Source organism: Macadamia integrifolia, chromosome 10 (genome assembly GCF_013358625.1).
Source record: "Macadamia integrifolia cultivar HAES 741 chromosome 10, SCU_Mint_v3, whole genome shotgun sequence".
Taxonomy (NCBI): Eukaryota; Viridiplantae; Streptophyta; class Magnoliopsida; order Proteales; family Proteaceae; genus Macadamia; species Macadamia integrifolia.
Genome location: NC_056566.1, coordinates 3,876,613 through 3,894,610, shown reverse-complemented (window position 1 = coordinate 3,894,610; position 17,998 = coordinate 3,876,613). Strand labels below are relative to the sequence as shown.

The 17,998-nt window shown below is 43.7% G+C and overlaps 1 protein-coding gene across 5 annotated transcripts in view; it reads right to left on the bottom strand.

Annotated features, from left to right (window-relative positions):
• Positions 1 to 17,998, bottom strand: part of LOC122092106 (exportin-7) — a 67,646-nt gene that overhangs the window by 42,197 nt on the left and 7,451 nt on the right. For 3 of the 5 annotated variants that reach the window (XM_042662415.1, XM_042662416.1, XM_042662420.1), the window contains exons 9-15: positions 17,594 to 17,698; positions 12,866 to 12,970; positions 12,735 to 12,787; positions 12,558 to 12,621; positions 12,296 to 12,430; positions 11,928 to 12,040; positions 11,749 to 11,842 (exon numbers count right to left, since the gene is read on the bottom strand). In XM_042662415.1, coding sequence (XP_042518349.1) covers positions 11,749 to 11,842; positions 11,928 to 12,040; positions 12,296 to 12,430; positions 12,558 to 12,621; positions 12,735 to 12,787; positions 12,866 to 12,970; positions 17,594 to 17,698 — 669 coding nt within the window. The remainder of the gene's footprint in view (positions 1 to 11,748; positions 11,843 to 11,927; positions 12,041 to 12,295; positions 12,431 to 12,557; positions 12,622 to 12,734; positions 12,788 to 12,865; positions 12,971 to 17,593; positions 17,699 to 17,998) is intronic. The other 2 variants (XM_042662417.1, XM_042662418.1) reach the window with 1 other exon arrangement.

Sequence of the window (17,998 nt, the reverse complement as noted above, 5' to 3'; positions counted from 1 at the left end):
AGTTTTTGTTCTTAGACTGGGGGTTGACTTTCTATCCTTTTGGAATCCTATTTTTAAACTATTTTTATTGGATCCAAATAGGGGGTATTTGCTTATTTATGAACAATTCTTAAATAAATGAAATAACAAGATGACATGCAGTGCAATAACGCGACTATCACTTAGGCCCCAGGCAAACTTCCTGGACTCCAAGTCATCGCGACTAAGTGACGCCTTGACAACTATGATATCAGCAAGCCCAAGTGGGAGACCACAGGGAGAAATTCCTATGCATGCTGAAGGCTAGAGGATTGGTCCACAGCAGACCCTGGTAGAAGGCCACGGCAAAGGACAATAGTGCGTAGGCGGGAGGACAGCTAATAAAAGGTCGACGGCTGTCCCAGCCTCCCAGGCAGTGAAGGGCCAAAGAAGGCGGCAGAATTAGTAATGATGACGGCATCGCAGGTGCGAGGAGAGCAGACAGTAAGGTGATACAAGCACCTTCCAAGTAGGCAGGGGCAATTTTGACGACAAGGAGACCTGGCGGAAGGCCAAGGGAGCGGGTAGCAAGATGGACTTCAGAGCGGATGGTCACAGAATTGGTGATGACGCCTTCCGAGGCGTGAGAAGAACCTGCGGGAAGATTCGATCCTGGGTGAAGGCCAAGAAAGGCAGTACCAGTGGAGACAGGCGAAGGAGAACACACCCTCAGAAGGTGATGGGTCAAGGCCGAGAAAAGGCCAAGTGGGTTAGGAGAATGGGTCTGCTAGGTTAGAATGATACGATCGAGGGGAGTAATAGTGGTCAGGTCGGGTGGGCCAACGAGAACCGACAAAAGAGGGTTAAGAAGGTTGTTCGGGCCAGCAATCGGGTCAGGAGGAGGGCCAATGGGGGGCATGGACTAAGGAATAACCAGGAAAGGAAAGGAAGGGGCTAGAAGAGGGAAGAGGGAAGAGGGAAGAGGGAAGAGGGAAGAGGGAAGAGGGGGAAAGGTAGTCAGTAGGGGTATAAGTGTCTAAGAAAGCCAAAGTGGGAATAACCGTAGAGATAGCAGATTAAGGAAGTGTCTTCCTCAGATGAGGCAAAGGAGCAAGATGAGAAGGAGTCAACGTCAGAGTAGGAAGGATTTGACAGAATTTTAAATACGTTAGGACTAACGGTCTAAAGCAAAGAGCGTCAGAGCAATGGAGGTAGGCCTGTTGCAAAAGGAGTCAGGATTCTCAAAGTGACAAGGATCAGGCATACAACTACGATCCCGGCAAAGAATCCGACAATACTTTTTTCTTCGGGAGCCAGAGTAACTTATGGAGAAAAAGGCGCAAGTGCCTCAAAGGGAACATTGTTACCATCAAATCGAGCAGACTTTGGGGCACAAAATTTTAGTCTTATTACCGAAAGTCTTGCAAATAGTCAACATAGGAGGCAACCTGATGGGGACATCCACGTATACCAATGGCGTAGGCGTAAGACCCAGCCACATATACATTCCATTTGGCTGGAGGAAAGATATAAGAAAGAAGGACAGAGAGGGAGTCGAACCAGCCTTCCCAGCGCTGGGTTCAACCCCCCCTTTTCCCTCCCAATCGGCAGATCCTTGTGGACCCCACCAAATCTTATTTTATTTTAGTACTTTACTTTAATTCATAGTATTATTTGACTATTTTAAATAATTAGGAAACTAGGACTTCTTTCTATTGGTCTATTAGGTAGTTTATTATTTCAAGTGATTGAGTTTCTAAATATCTCTTTTTTATTTTTGGAGATTTTATTCTTTATATGTGTAACGCTATTGACCATCGTTTGAGTTAGTTAATGAATTTTTGAATGAAAGAAAAAAAAAAAAAAATTGTCACCCCTGTCTCACGACTCCTCTCTCTCTCGCCTCTAGCTATTTTCCCCCCTTTCCTTTCTCGATCTCTTTCACTCTTTCTGTTCTCTCTCTTCTCGCCTCCCTCCCCCTCCCAATCTTGTTCTCTGTCGCTGCTTCTGTTTTCCCTCTGCTGCTGCTGCTACAATGTTGCAGCCTATGTGCAGAATACTTGAAGATCATCTCTATTGAATGAGCCCCACCTGGGTTGCTGCTGGATTCATCATCAACAAACTGGGTTGCTGCTGGGAATTATACCACCAATCTGGACTGTTTTCGTTTATCAAATAGGTTGGACTGCATCTCTTTAATTTGGAGGACCTTGAGTTCTTTTTTTCTCCTCAGACTTCGGACAGCAAGAAGGTAAGTAAAACCCCCCCTGATCCACACTCATTGGCTACCTATTATTTTCATTATTCCCCCCCACTGAAACCTGAAATATACTCTGTTTTTCAAGCCATTACTTACTGTTATGCTAAAGAAATTCCTACTGTTTTACTTTTCATTAATTAGCTGATTTTAGGACATTGTTTGGTTTACTTATCTTGCTTAATGTCTTGATTGATTGGTGCTAAACTTAACACATATTTGCTGCCATGTTCCCTTCCCCATATCCCCATTTGACACTTGAGTAGTCTTTAAGTGTTTTTCATGCTTAGACTAGTATTGATTGCTGCTGCCCTGTTAGTTAGTCTAATATTCTTGCATGTTAAATCTGTATTTTGTTGAGCAACTGTGAACCCAACCCAATTCAGGACATATTGAGTATCCCTTGTCTAGTGGATTGGCCCCTTGTAGGAAACCTAGTTGTCTATATCCCTCCCTACATCATCTTGGTATCAGAGCATGGTTTTTGTGGTTGGTCTCATTATGATTGGGTGTCACTATCACTGTTTACATGTCTTGTCTTTTGAGGTCTAATCTCCGTCACAACCTGTCCGTAGTTGAGTCTGAACTAAAGGAGTGTTACCTTAGGCTAGAAGATACCCTCTTTCTCCTTCGTTTGGCGGGACCAAATAGCATTGGATGCTACTCCCACCAGAAACACATTCTTGAGAGGGAAATTTCTGACCTTAGGATTGAGAGGGCCAACCACCTATCTCAATTGGAGATTTTGAGTAGGCCTTGAGTCTTTATTGGCAACCACAGCTTGGCTACCCTCTTTCTTTATATCCACCCGTAGTGGTAGAGCATACCAGGACATGCCTAATACCGCCATTCAGCTAGAGCAATGGACAAGAGTCCTCCAACGGAACAAAGAGTTCCTAAACAACCTCCAAGCCGAATTAACTGCCAATAGGGCTGATAGGGAAGCACAGGCTGCTCATCTCCAGACCGTCACCGCTAGGCTTGCCGCCCTTGAAACAAATGCCTTAAACTCAGACGGATGGCAGGACCATAGTACCTTAGGCACTGGACCTAGGACAAGAGTCTCTAGCCTTGAGATAGAGAACAACGACCACCACACTGATGGTTATGACCAGATAGGGGATAATTTTCTAGGCACAAGGCGTGGTAGAGGTCGGGGTCGGGGTAGGGGTCGAGGGCAACCTGCTCCAAGACACCATACTCAATATGGAGATGATGAGGGTTATGAGCATTATAATAGGGTTTTGATGTCAGGCGGATGATTAAGGTAAACGCCCCTACCTATGATGGTCAGATTGATGCGAGGATCCTTCTAGATTGGATTAAGCAGACGGATAGGTACTTTGAGTTTTATGACATGCTCGAGGAAGTCCACTACAAATTTGCTAAGTTCAAGCTTATCGGGGCCGCCCAGGACTTCTGCACAGGCCTAGAGTACCAAGAGGCCAACCTAGGACTTGAGCTAATCACAACATGGGTAGAAATACAAGAGAGGCTCAAGAGAGAATTCCTGCCTATCACCTATAGATTACAATTGTTGAATGACATGAATACCCTAAGGCAAGGAAAATTGACTGTGACCAAATACATGAGCAAGTCCAATGAGTTGAAAATTAGAAGCCGTATTCGGGAGGACGCTGAGCAAACACTTTCTAGATTCCTTACTGAGTTCAACTCCGAAATCCAGTCACGTATGGCACCCCACTTGGTGCAAGACGTTCCCCAAGCCTTCCGAGTAGCCCTTGAGGTGGAGTCCTCCATGAGAACTTATTCTCAGAGGAAGAGTTTTCAACTGGGGAGTCCCACTTTAGGAAACCACCCTAAGGTTCAACTGGGTTCCCAAAGCCCCCTGCTGCACCACAACGTCAATTTGACAATAGGTGTGAAGGAATCTTGGGAGAAGCACCCAAGAGCAGTGGGCAACAACAATGCTTCAAGTGTCAAGGGTATGGTCACTTCCCTATAGAGTGCCCCAACAGAAACCTTTATGTGGGGGAACAGACTCTTGAAGAAAGTGACCAAGAGGGCTTTCAGGACCATGAGTTTGAGGACCATAGACCAGATGAGACCATATCTGACAAGGATGCCGAGGAGGCCGGATACCTCAAGCTCGGTATTGTGCGATGCATGGTCTCACAACCTAGGAGTAGCGATGATTAGCGACGAACTAATATTTTCATCACTTACACATGTCATCAGGGCAAGAACTGTCGTGTCACCATAGACAGCGGGAGTTGCATAAATGTGGTTGCCAAGAGCACTGTTGCTCGAATGGGCCTCAAACCCGAGCCCCACCCCAAGCCTCATAAGGTTGCCTGGGTAGATCAATCCACCATTCCCGTTAATCTGAGAAGTCTAGTTCCCCTACACTTTGCAGGATATGAAGATCGAATGTGGTGTGATGTCCTAAAGATGGATGTTGCTCACATCATCCTAGGTAGACCCTGGTTATAAGACCGAGATGTCACCAATTATGAGAAGTCTAACACCTATGTCTTTGAGTTCAAAGGAAAGAAGATTAGGCTAACCCCCAATGCGCCTAAGGAAGTAAGGGTTCCAGAACACAAGGGAAGTACATCCAAACACACCCCCGCCAAAACACTCAATACTTTAAATCAACAATTTGAAGGAGTGTCAAGAGTCAGGGGTGATTTATGCTCTAGTTGCCATACAGGTAATACCGATAGGTCACGCTTATTCAATGAGGCTCCTAGAGAAGTACAGCCCTTGTTGAGGAAGTTTGAGAGGTTATTCCCTGAGGACCTACCTGATGAGTTACCGCCTATGCGTGAAATCCAGCACGCTATTGACTGAGTTTCAGGGTCCTCTCTCCCGAACTTACCCTATTGCCGAATGAATCCCAAAGAGCACGCCAAACTCAAGCGGCAAGTGGATGAATTATTACAGAAGGGATTCATTAGGGAGAGCCTTAGCCTGTGTGCAGCACTTGCTTTGCTCACGCCAAAGAAAGATGGCACCTAACATATGTGTATTGATAGTAGGGCCATCAATAAGATCACTATCAAGTATAGGTTCCCTATCCCTAGGCTTGATGACATGTTGGATATAATGGTCAACTCATCGATCTTCTCGAAGATTGATCTCAAGAGCGGGTACCACCAAATTCGGGTTAGGCCTGGAGATGAGTGGAAGACAGCCTTCAAGACGAAGGATGGCCTTTTCGAGTGGTTAGTCATGCCTTTTGGCTTGTCAAATGCACCTAGCACCTTCATGAGAATAATGAATCAAGTGCTTCAACCATTCATCGGCAAGTTCTTAGTAGTTTACTTTGAGGACATCCTCATCTACAGTAAGACCCTGTCTTCCCACTTGGATCACTTACAAAAGGTTTTTCATGTGCTTCTACAAGAAAAACTCTGTCAACCTCAAGAAGTGCACCTTCATGAGTGATCAAGTTATCTTCTTAGGGTTTGTTGTGTCAGCCTAAGGAGTGCCTGCTGACCCTGAAAAAGTGAGAGCGATTGTAGAACGGCCTGAGCCAACTAATGTCCATGAAGTGCGAAGTTTTCATAGCTTACCCACTTTCTACAGGAGGTTCATTTACCGGTTTACTTCCATTATGTCTCCTATCACGGATTGCATGAAAAAGAGTTTCAATGGACTAAGAGTGCTACCAAGGCCTTTACTGAGATTAAAAAGCTTATGACTGAGGCCCCAATCCTGCGCCTCCCAGATTTTTCTAAGGTCTTCGAAGTAAATTGTGATGCATCTGGTATTGGAATAGGTGGTGTCCTAGGGCAAGGACACCATGTTGCCTACTTTAATGAGAAGCTTAATGAAGCAAGGCAACGATATTCCACATACGACAAAGAATTCTATGCGGTTGTCGAATCACTACGCTATTGGCGACATTACCTTCTCCCATAAGAATTCATGCTATTCTCTGACCATCAGGCTCTGAGATACCTGAGTGCCCAAAAGAAACTAAACCAGAGACATGCTAAGTGGATCGAGTTTCTCCAGGAGTACACTTTTGTACTCAAACATAGAACTAGTGTCGAGAATACTGTTGCAGATGCACTAAGCCGAGTAAACATGTTCCTCAGTCGCACAAATGCTATGAGTCGAGCTAGTGTTTTGCTCTAGACCATGAGTGCAAAGGTTGTAGAATTCAAGCGAGTCAAGGACCAGTACCTCATCTGTCCAGATTTTAGTGAGCCATTCACTTCCTTGAGTGGAGGTAACCTTGTCAGTCGCTCAGACTACCTACTCCGGTAGGGCTTCCTTTTTAAAGGAAGCAAGTTGTGCATTCCCAAGACTTCACTTCGAGATTTTATGATATGGGAATTGCATGCTGGGGGAGTGGCTGGCCATTTCAGTCGAGATAAGACCACCACCCTCGTTGAGGACCGATTCTTTTGGCCAAGACTGAAGAGGGATGTTGCTAGAGTTGTGAGTCAGTGTAGGACATGCCAGACTGCCAAACATCAAAAGCATAACACAGGTTTGTACACTCCCCTACCTGTTCCCCATGCCCCTTCGTAGGACCTTAGCATGGACTTCGTGCTTGGTCTGCCAAAAACTTCGAGAGGCCATGATTCTGTTTATGTGATTGTAGATCACTTCTCGAAGATGGCCCATTTCATCCCATGCTCTAAAACCTCTGATGCGTCCATAGTAGCCAAACTTTTCTTTAACGAGGTTGTCAAGTACCATGGGTTACCCCTCACCATAGTGTCCGATAGGGATGTTAAGTTCACCAGTCATTTTTGGAGGACCCTATGGCAGATGATGGGCACTAAGCTCCGCTTCTCTTCAGCTTTTCACCCTTAGACTGATGGCCAAATTGAGGTTGTCAATAGGAGTCTGGGAAATTTGTTCCGTTGCCTCATAGGAGAACACCTTACCAGTTGGGATCGAGTCCTTAGCCAAGCCAAGTTTGTGTATAATAGTTCTAAAAACCAAACCACTGGTCTGTCACCTTTTAAGATTTGTTCAGGATACCAACTCTGGGCACCCATAGACCTTGTCCTAGTTGTGTCCAGTTCTAGGACATCCCTGTCAGCCGAGTCCTTTGCTCAGCATATACATGATTTACATACAGATATAAGAAGACAGATAGCACTGAGCAACAATCAATATAAGTCAAAGGCAAATGTACACAGAAGGCTACAAGAGTTTCAAGAGGAAGACATGGTGATGGTTAGAATCAAGCCGCAACGTTTTGTTAGGGGAAAAGCGAGCAAACTACATGCTCGTAGCACATGTCCTTTCAAGGTACTTAAGAGGATAGGTGCCAATGCTTATGTCCTTGATCTACCACTTAGTATGAAAATCAATAACATTTTCAATGTAGAAGATCTTGTCCCATACCATGGTGCCTCTACCATTACCCCCTTTTACCCTGATGACCATGAGGACTTCCCTTTCACTCTTGATGATACTGTTGAACCAACCCAGCCACTTCCCCCAACCTCCTTACCACCTGTACCTAAGGTCACGAGGAGAACTGAAGAAGTTGAGGAAATCCTTGATGAGAGGATTGTATCCACACAGAGAGGAGGTACCAGAGAGTTCTTGGTCAAATGGAGTGGACGTCCGGAAATTGACATCACTTGGATCACAGCGCAAGAAATCCAACAACTCAACCCAGACCTACTTAAGTACTGCATGAGCCATAATTCACCGGAGGTGAATTCTTCTAAGCCGGGGAGAGTTGATGGGGACATCCACGTATACCAGCAACGTAGGCGTAAGACCCAGCCACATATACATTCCATTTGGCTGGAGGAAAGCTAGAAAAAAGAAGAAAGAAGAAGGAAAGAGAGGGAGTCGAACCAGCCTTCCCAACGCTGGGTTCAACCCCCCCTTTTCCCTCCCAATCGGTAGATCCTTGTGGAGCCCACCAAATCTTATTTTAGTACTTTACTTTAATTCATAGTATTATTTGACTGTTTTAAATAATTAGGAAACCAGGACTTATTTCTATTGGTCTATTAGGCAGTTTATTATTTCAAGTGATTGAGTTTCTAAATATTTCTTTTTTATTTTTGGAGATTTTATTCTTTATATGTGTAAGGCTATTGGCCATCGTTTGAGTTAGTTAATGAATTTTTGAATGAAAGCAAAAAAAAAAAAAAGTTGTCGCCCCTGTCTCACGACTCCTCTCTCTCTCGCCTCTAGCTATTTTCCCCCCTTTCCTTTCTCGATCTCTTTCACTCTTTCTGTTCTCTCTCTTCTCGCCTCCCTCCCCCTCCCAATCTTGTTCTCTGTCGCTGCTTCTGTTTTCCCTCTGCTGCTGCTGCTGCTACAATGTTGCAGCCTATGTGCAGAATACTTGAAGATCATCTCTATTGAATGAGCCCCACCTGGGTTGCTGCTGGATTCATCATCAACAAACTGGGTTGCTGCTGGGAATTATACCACCAATCTGGACTGTTTTCGTTTATCAAATAGGTTGGACTGCATCTCTTTAATTTGGAGGACCTTGAGTTCTTTTTTTCTCCTCAGACTTTGGACAACAAGAAGGTAAGTAAAACCCCCCCTGATCCACACTCATTGGCTGCCTATTATTTTCATTATTCCCCCCCACTGAAACCTGAAATATACTCTGTTTTTCAAGCCATTACTTACTGTTATGCTAAAGAAATTCCTACTGTTTTACTTTTCATTAATTAGCTGATTTTAGGACATTGTTTGGTTTACTTATCTTGCTTAATGTCTTGATTGATTGGTGCTAAACTTTACACATATTTGCTGCCATGTTCCCTTCCCCATATCCCCATTTGACACTTGAGTAGTCTTAAGTGTTTTTCATGCTTAGACTAGTATTGATTGCTGCTGCCCTGTTAGTTAGTCTAATATTCTTGCATGTTAAATCTGTATTTTGTTGAGCAACTGTGAACCCAACCCAATTCAAGACCTATTGAGTATCCCTTGATTAGTGGATTGGCCCCTTATAGGAAACCTAGTTGTCTAGGTCCCTCCCTACATCACAACCACTCATAGTGGATCGCCTGGGAGAAGGAGAAGCCCTTTCGTCATGAATGGCAACAGTGGTCGGCGTGGAGGTGTCTGCAGTAATCTTGACACAAATTCTTGTGAATGCCAAATGGTCTTGAGTTTTTGTTCTGAGACAGAGTACAAAGGTTAACCAATGACCGAACCTATGATGTTGAGGCCTTGCACGCACCAGTAATAAAGAGGCAAGTTCAGAAGGGAGATCCAATCTAGAATAGTTTTAAATCCACTTTGGAGAAGGACAGGTATTGATCCCATTGTGTGAGAAAAATGGGCATCTTGCCAACAAGCCAAGGGTCCCCATCTAGGGTGAAATTTTTTTCCTCATCACTAGAGAATTTAATGATAAAAATGTGGTTGTCGAGGAGGAAGACAGAAAGCATGCCAGAGATTCCCCATTGCCAAGAGAGGGAAGACTTCACAATAGGAAAGGGTGGTCGACTTCCAAGGAAATGGCCAATGAGGAAGTTTTGCCATTTGGCTATTTCAGAGTCCAACAGACCAACAGGAAAGAATCCGACCAGAAAATCCTAATGGAGGGTGGGAGGGATGAAGGACAAGGGCAGGCCTACACGGGATGGATGAGATTTGGGGGAACAACAGAGACCCAGGATTTATGAGGAGGAGGAGAGGCAAAAGGAGGGTCGAGAGGCAGGAAGGTTCGGGGATAGAGTTAGGAGAAGGTAGAGGAGATAGGAGAGGAGGGGTCCGACGATGGAAGCCGCTGGAGAAGGGAGGGTCATAGGTGGTTAGGAGGGCACGGGAGGGAGAAGGGACGAGTGGGGAGATGAACCTTTTTAATCCTTCTTAATTTCATAGTCTTAACAACATTTGATCTTGATTGAAGGCTAGAGGATTCGTCCACGGCAGACCCTATTGAAGAGCCAAGGCTAGTGATATTAAGAGAGAAGTATATATGGAGCAACTTCTGGTATAAGTTGCTCAGGCGGAGAATGCATCCAAGGTATGTTGTATACACAAGACTATTAATGGGTTGAAACAATCTCCTCATGCCGAGTTTGATAAGTTAAGCAAATTTATCGACGGTTATGAATTCACTCAATCACTTTGTGTTCGTTCATCATCGTGGGGACAAGTCGTCGTTCTTGTTGTGTAGGTTGATGACATTATAATTTCAGGTAATGATTCTTAAGAAACTGAAGATGTCAAGGCATATCTCTACCGGCACTTTCAGATAAAGAAACTAAGGATGCTTAGGTATTTTTTTGGGAATTGAATTGGTTCATTGCGAAAAGGGTGTCAAAGGAAGTATGTTCTAGGTCTTCTATCTAAAACTGTTATGTTGGGCTGTAAGCATTTGGTAATCCTATGAATCCTAATCTGAAACTTGGGGTACATGATAACAAAGAGATTTTTCGATAAACATCAATAAGAACGTTCTAAACATGCTCATCAGGCTGCTAGCTTGTTGCATTCTGGGATACCTTTGAAGCGCTCTTGGCAAGTTCTTATTTATCGTCATCATGGTCACACTGATGTTATAGGTTACTCTGATGCTAATTGGGATGGTGCTGCCACAATCGTAGATTGACTACTGGATATTGTATGTTTGTTGGTGGTAAACTTGTGTAATGGTGGAGTAAGAAGCAAACTGAAGTGGCTAGGTCAAGTGCAAAGGCTTGAGTATAGAACAAGGGCTCATACTGCACTAATGTTGATGTGGTTGAAGTCTCTCCTACAAGAATTGGAGTTCTCGGTTCCTAAACCAATGAAGACGTATTACGATAATCAAGCAGCAAAGTCTGCAATTAATATTGCTAGTAATCTGATTTTTCATGATAGCACCATTGTTCAATGGGATAATGACTTGTGTCGAACATGACATAAGCTCTCTTTATTCATAGTAACAGGAAGAGAGTTCAAGAATATTACAAGGACCATTAAACCCCTAAAGGACCTAAGGACTTGTTTGGATTCTAACAACATCTCTAAAACACATTATCACAACAACCATGTATACTGAGATCAATTGTCATTTTGTCAGAAATGCAGTTATGAAAAAGCTTATTTTAACGCCATTTATCAACTCCGGCAATCAATTTGGTTATATGTTCACAAAAGGCACTATTCCAACCAGCTTGAGGGTGAGTGTAAGTGTGTCTCAGTTGGGGGTCCAGGATATATTGTCCATGGACCTCTGTACCATGGGATTATGTCTAAGTAGTTTAGCTAATGGTTTATTGTCTTTCATAATGTAATTACACTTGCTAGGCTCTGTAGGACTTTTATTTCAACTTTACTTTGTCTTTGTAATTAAGACTTTGACTCTTAGTAAGTTGTTCAGCCGATATAAACAAACTGCTGCCTGCGATAGGGGGATCATCTCCCTATTCTGCAGCCTTCTCTCCCACTTTGATTCTATCCAATTATCCATCTTCTTCTTCTCCTCTCCATCTTTATCTATCTGATTATCTAAGGTTTTAATAATATTTCAACAACCAATTAAGGAAAGCTTAAAAGTTACTAGAAGAACAAAGTACTTATAAAATGCTTCCTCAGTAGAAGAAAAATGATAAAACAATTCAGCATACCTCTGGTGTATCAGCCCAAAGTGAGACACCCTTCAACAAAAGAGGCATGTGTGCAGGATATAGCCAATCAAATAGCATCCCATATGTTCTGCGACTGGAGACAAGTAACAAGCATACTGGTAGAATTAGATGGAGACTTAGCAAATAAACTATAATTATAAGAAATGGCATTAACAAACCTGTTTGTGGCCATTGCAATTCCTCTAAGATCTCGCATCAACCCAATCAATGCATATTTTACAGTATCAGTGCGAAACATAGCATCAGGTGTTGACTCCAAACTAATGAAAACCTAATGCAAAATTAAAAACACATATAATAGAAGACTACATGATGCTGTATATAGACCAGCAGATGAGATAATAGGCCAAGTGTACGAAATAAAATGCAGTGGTTGTACAATAGTAAACTATAAAAATAAAGGTAATGTACTTATTGCACACAAAGATATAACTTTAGAGGATTACAAAGGGATCCCCCAAATCCACCCGCCAAATGACAGAAACAGGTCTCATTCTAAGGAGCAAAAGATAAGAAAATATGATACCCGAAGAAGAGGATCCATGGAGGATCTAAATTTTACTGTGCTTTCTTCCATGAAGATCAACCACCCAATAGTATAGTAGAAGGTTGTCCTACTGCGAGAGCATGTAGGCTGTTCAAGAAAAGGAAAGTGCTCCCTCTGAAAATATAAAAGACCCAACGAATCAGTTGCTACATCTAACTTGCACATAGTTCCAAAGAGAGCACACACACACACACACAAAGTACAAATGAAATCAATAAAAATATATGAGGACTGTAATTACAGTGTGATGTGCAACTATGAATTTAATAGTATCCAACTTTAGAAGAAGCTTGCCAGTCATATACCTGTGGAAAATTACATTATTTCAAGACATTACACATCTAGAAATCAAGTTGCTTTCTTTTATCTAGAAGAACAAAATCTAACTCGCATAATAATTTTTTAAGAATAGACTAACCCAGATGCCAGCTCGAAGAAGAGACTTAACGTATGGTCAATAACCTCATCACTCTGCACATAGGGATAAAACTGTAGGAATAAAACTAGAAGAAGAAATGAAGAAACAGATACTAAGAATTAAGCAATAACCTCTGTGTATCCCTTGAGATTCGTAGCAATTTTTCCAACAATGACATTCAACAATACTAAATGGTCATCAAGCCCCAAAAGCTCAGACAGGCGGGCATATAACTGCTGCAGCAATGACAGCAATCATCAAAGAAAATAAATGAGAATTTTTTCTTTTTTGGATGAATAAATAATTCATTATCAAGAAGAGAAGAATATACAAGGGAAAAGAGGGGGGGGGGGTTGGGAAGCAATGCCAGGAGGGCTACAAAGGGTAAGGGGAAGGGACGCTAGCTATCTTGGAGGAGACATTGAAGTAGATGGATTTCCAAATCTTGTCGAAGAAGCAAGAGTTGGAAGTCCATCTAGATATGGTTTATGGTGGCACAAAAGGCAAGCATTCCAACAGTGTCACAGATAGTAGAACCGGCAAAGGTCATATCCACCCAAATTCATTCTCTGCTAAGGGGAAAGGCTCTTCTAGGCAAGGGCCAGCAATGCTTAAGGACGATTTTCCAAACCAATGGGGAGAAAGGCAGGAAAAGAAGAGATGGTCCGCATCCTTAGTTCCATTCCAACAGAGGCAGCAGGAAGAAAAAACCAGGACGTGCCGATGGATTAGGAAAGATTGGGAAGGCAGGAAGTTTGATAAGGCTCGCCAGGCTGTGAAACTGTGACAGGGAATATGACCCTTCAACCAAATGGTTTTACGCTAAAGAACGGGAGGGTGTTTGTGACGAATGAAATTTCAAGGAGAGGCTAAGCTGAATAGGCCTAAAGGAGGAGTCCAGGATATTTTGTCCTGTCTAAGGATGGGGGGAAGGGCAGACCAGATATCTGCAACAGGAGGGGGAGAACTGGGAGGGAACCAGGATGCATTCTAAGGATGACAGCTACCAAGGCTGATCTTCTAAAACCAGAGGAGTAAATGGATCTGTGATTGACAATGGAGAGCAAAATACCTTGAGGGTGCCAGGGATCGAGCCAAAGGGAGGTACTGGATCTGTTTCCAATGGCGTAGTGGAGAGCCTCAAGAGCTTTGGGCCTGAATTTGAGGATGTTGCACCAGACCCAAGAGGCATTGGAGGAGGGAGAGGCAGTCCAAAGGGAATCAGTCTTGAGAAGAGAAGAATAAACTCAAGAGACCCATATACAGGATTCTTTGTAGATAATTTTTCAGATAAGTTTGAGAATGCCAGAGTAGATGGCATCCTTGATTCTTCTAAGACCCATGCCTTCTTCAGATTTGGGAAGACACAGAATCCCAATGGATGAGTTGAAGGAATTTAAGCAGTCCGCTCCTTTTCCAGAGGAAGGAACAAAGAAGGGACTTTATGGCCTTGTTAGTGAAAGAAGGAAGGACAAAGATACCAGACCAATAAAGATACATGGATAGGAGAACAAATCTAGCAAGCTCAAGGCGACCAGTATAAGAAAGGAGTCTGCTTTTCCAAAGCGGGACCTTTTTCCTCACAAGGTCAACCATAGGAGTGCAATGGTGGGCAGAAAGCCTGACAGTAATGAGGGACAGGACAAGTTTAACATGGAGTTGATCAAGGAAGAAGCCAGTCAAAAGCATAAGATTAGCTTTAGAGAACTTTGAAACACCAGACAGGAAGAGGTGGGACTTGTGGAGGTTAATGCGGAGGCCGGAGAGGTTCTGGAAGAGATGGAGGGAGGACATAATGGAGGAAATAGAGACTGGATCAACTTTCGAGAAGATCATGAGATCATCGGCAAAGGCCAGGTGGTTGAGCAAAAGAGGTTTGCATTTGAGAATGGGGAATATGAGATGCAGGTCCGTTTTAGATTGGATGGACTTGGAAAGAACCTCAAGAGAAAGAGACAAGAAAGGGTAGGGGGCATCCTAGGCGAATGCCCACAAAAGAATGGAAGAAACATGTTCGGATACCATTGACAAAGACAAAATCGAAGGGAGTAAATGCAGGAATGGATCCAATGGACAAAAATTGGAGGGGAATACAGTTGGAGCAGGACATTGGAGATGAAGCCCCATTTAATGGAATCAAAGGCTTTGTGGATGTCAATTTTGAGGAGCGCAGCAGGAGAATGGAATTTTCTATCAAATCCTCTGATAATTTCATGGCACAAGATAATATTATCCGCAATGCTTTTCCCAACAATGAATGCGGACTGATTTGCTCTAACAAGGGATCAACAACCGATTGGATGTGATTGGAAAGAATCTTGGCAATGAATTTTTAGAGAAGATTGTAGAGAGATATAGGGAAAAATCAAACATGGAGGAGGCTCCGTCCTTTTTGGGAATGAGACAGAGGAAAGATTGACTGACACCTCCGATCTGGAAGGGGTTGAGGAAGAAGCTATGGATGACAGAGATTAGGTTGGCATGGATGATGTCCAGTAGGAGGAGAAGAATCCCATGCTAAAACCACCAGGACTAGGGGCTTTGTTTGAGGTGTGGGAGAGGATGCAGCTAGAATTTCATCATCAGTTTAGATGGACTGAAGGTTGGCCTAGAGGTGGTCAAGGATGAATTTGTTCATAAGGTTAAGGGGGAGGGGGAGGGGGAGGGGGAGGGGGAGGAATAGGGTGGAGTAGTAGTCAACCACTTCAGCTTTGATGTCAGGAGAAAGGAGGGTGGATACGTCCCTGGAAGTGAGCACCTTAGCATTGGTCCTAGCCTTCACAGATCTATGAAAGAAAGCAGAGTTGGTGTCACCCAACTGAAGGCATTTAATCCTATATTTTTGCCGGAGAAAACTTTCTTTTTGGCAAGGAGGGAGGATAGATCAGCAGAAATGGAGGATTCTTTAGCAGTTAGAGAGGGGTTGTGCAAGTCAGCTTGGAGCCTGACCTGGATGGCCTCAAGCTTATCTTTGCAGGTAGATAATCTGGAGGAGATCTTTAGCAGTTTGAACGCTTTATTCAATAAGGCAACACCTTATGCCTACCCTATCGCCAAAGCGCTCTGAAAGACCCTCAAATGCCACGGTCACCTCACCACCTTAATAACCTTGAGTGGAGGGGGTGAATGATCTAAATTTACTGCAACAACTCAAAAAGGAAGGGATGTTCGATAGTAAACCGAAAGGTAAGATGTTGATGATGGTTGTCCAATAGGATGGATTGGGTCGATGGGGAAGTGGATAGGTCGATTGGGTAGGTTGAAGGGATAAGAGGATGGATCGGGTCAGGAGGCCTGGTTCGGTTTAAGTGAAGAGGCTAGACCAGGCTAGGGGCGAAAAAAGGTAGTTATTGGAGGGGAGGGGTGAGAGGGAATCTCTGGAGGAGAGCCCACAACAGAGGGAAAAGGGGAGCCATCTGTAGTGATGGTGACAGAAAGGTGGTTAACGTGGATAGGGGCAAAGCAGAGGAGGAGAGGGATGAAGGAGAGCCAAGAGCAGCGTAGGATGAGGTTAAAGGCACAAGGGAGATTCAAAGGACAGACAACATCAGCTAGGGTCGACGATCGAGGAGTGACAACTTTCAGCAAGGCGGTCGAAGCATTAGTCTCGACTTCTGAGCCAAAAACATTAGATTACAGGGAAATCTCTCCTCTTCATGATCAGAAAGGGACAGCAGAATTGAGTACTTGTTGTGTCCATCGGCTAAGGACTGTCGCTCCAGAGGATCCAGGGATGATGGCCCGACATGCACAGCTACATCTTCAGCAAGGAGGGAGTTTGCCATAAGACTACGTTGTCTTCGACGCCTCAACGGCGACGGCCCTTTTTCCAGCCACAGTGATCAGAGGGGAGGGGGATCTGTTCGCCTGTGCTGGTTCTTCAACCCGAGATTGAGGGAAGACTTCAGCAGAGGGGTGAGAATCATTCGAGGCAATTGGTGCACAATGCTTGGAAGGATGACCAAATGTTTTGCATAAAAAAACACACTGAGCAGGGGGCCACTCATAAAAAACTTGTTGCTCAAAAAAGTATCCTTCCTCATCGTTGATCGTTACACAAGTTTGAGGAATATCAGTAGCAGAAATTTCAATGCAAAGTCGTGCAAAGGCCAGTCTATCCATTGTTTTGGGATCTGAGAATAAAGGCTTGCCAATGATCGACCAACAATGCTCAGTCCGTGAGGGCACCAATAGTTGAGAGGGAGGTTAGGGAGGTCCACCCAAACTGGGATGGACTTGAAGTCTATCTTTGCTGAAGACAGTGAACTGATCCTAGACCCTCAAGAAGATAGGTTTCTTACCAACTAGCCAAGGACCTCCTTCCAGAGCAGTAACCTTGTCTTCTTCCAATGAGAACTTGAAAATGAATATACCATTGTCTAACATTAAGGTTGAGAGTTGGTCATTGATCTATTGCTTGTGAAGGGAGGCTTTTACAATATTGAAAGGTGGTCTACAACCCAAGAAGTGCCCAATGAGGCAGTGTTTCCATTTCATAATTTTGCGGTCAAGAAGCCCAGCGGGGCATAAACCAATCTTTTTGTTGTCTTCAAAGGCTGGGGGGGAAGAAGAACAAGGTGAGCCCACCCCTGGAAGCAGTGAAGGAGGGGCTAGAACAGAAACCCAAGGGCGAGAGCAGAAAGGATCTTCAGAGGGAGAGGTAGCAGCAGCAGAAGGCTGGGGAGAGTTCAGGGAATGGTGGCGGAGGGAGGAGGGGAGAGTGTTCCTGATGGTGAGGACCGCCGGCGGAGAGGGTGGCATAAGGGTGAGGTCAAGGAGATTTCAGGGACCTGAATTTTTATATTGAATGGGGCAGATGAAGAATTTTAAGTTGTTGAGAATAATAGAAGTTCCATTACCTTTGATGAATGCACAGCATGATCACCAATATAGGACTTTCTAAAATGCTGAAAGAATGTAAGAATTGCACGATCAAGTCTTTGCTTGCTTAGTTCACCATATCTCTGCCAAGTTTTGGGACAAAAATTATTAGAAGTCCAAAGAACCAAGAAAAATATGAAAACCAACACATAAAAACGAGGCATGAGTTTTTTAAATATGTACAACAGAAAGAAATTTTTTATATACATATTGACTATCCAAGAAAAGAAAAATCATATATTCTATAGATGACAACTTGCAAACAGATGCAGAAATTCCTCAAAAAGGAATAAAAATCCAACTTGACAACTCTTACTGTAAAGAACTATCCAAGGTTTTTCTAATTAGTGGGTTAGGATAAAACCAATAGCTTAGTTATTCAT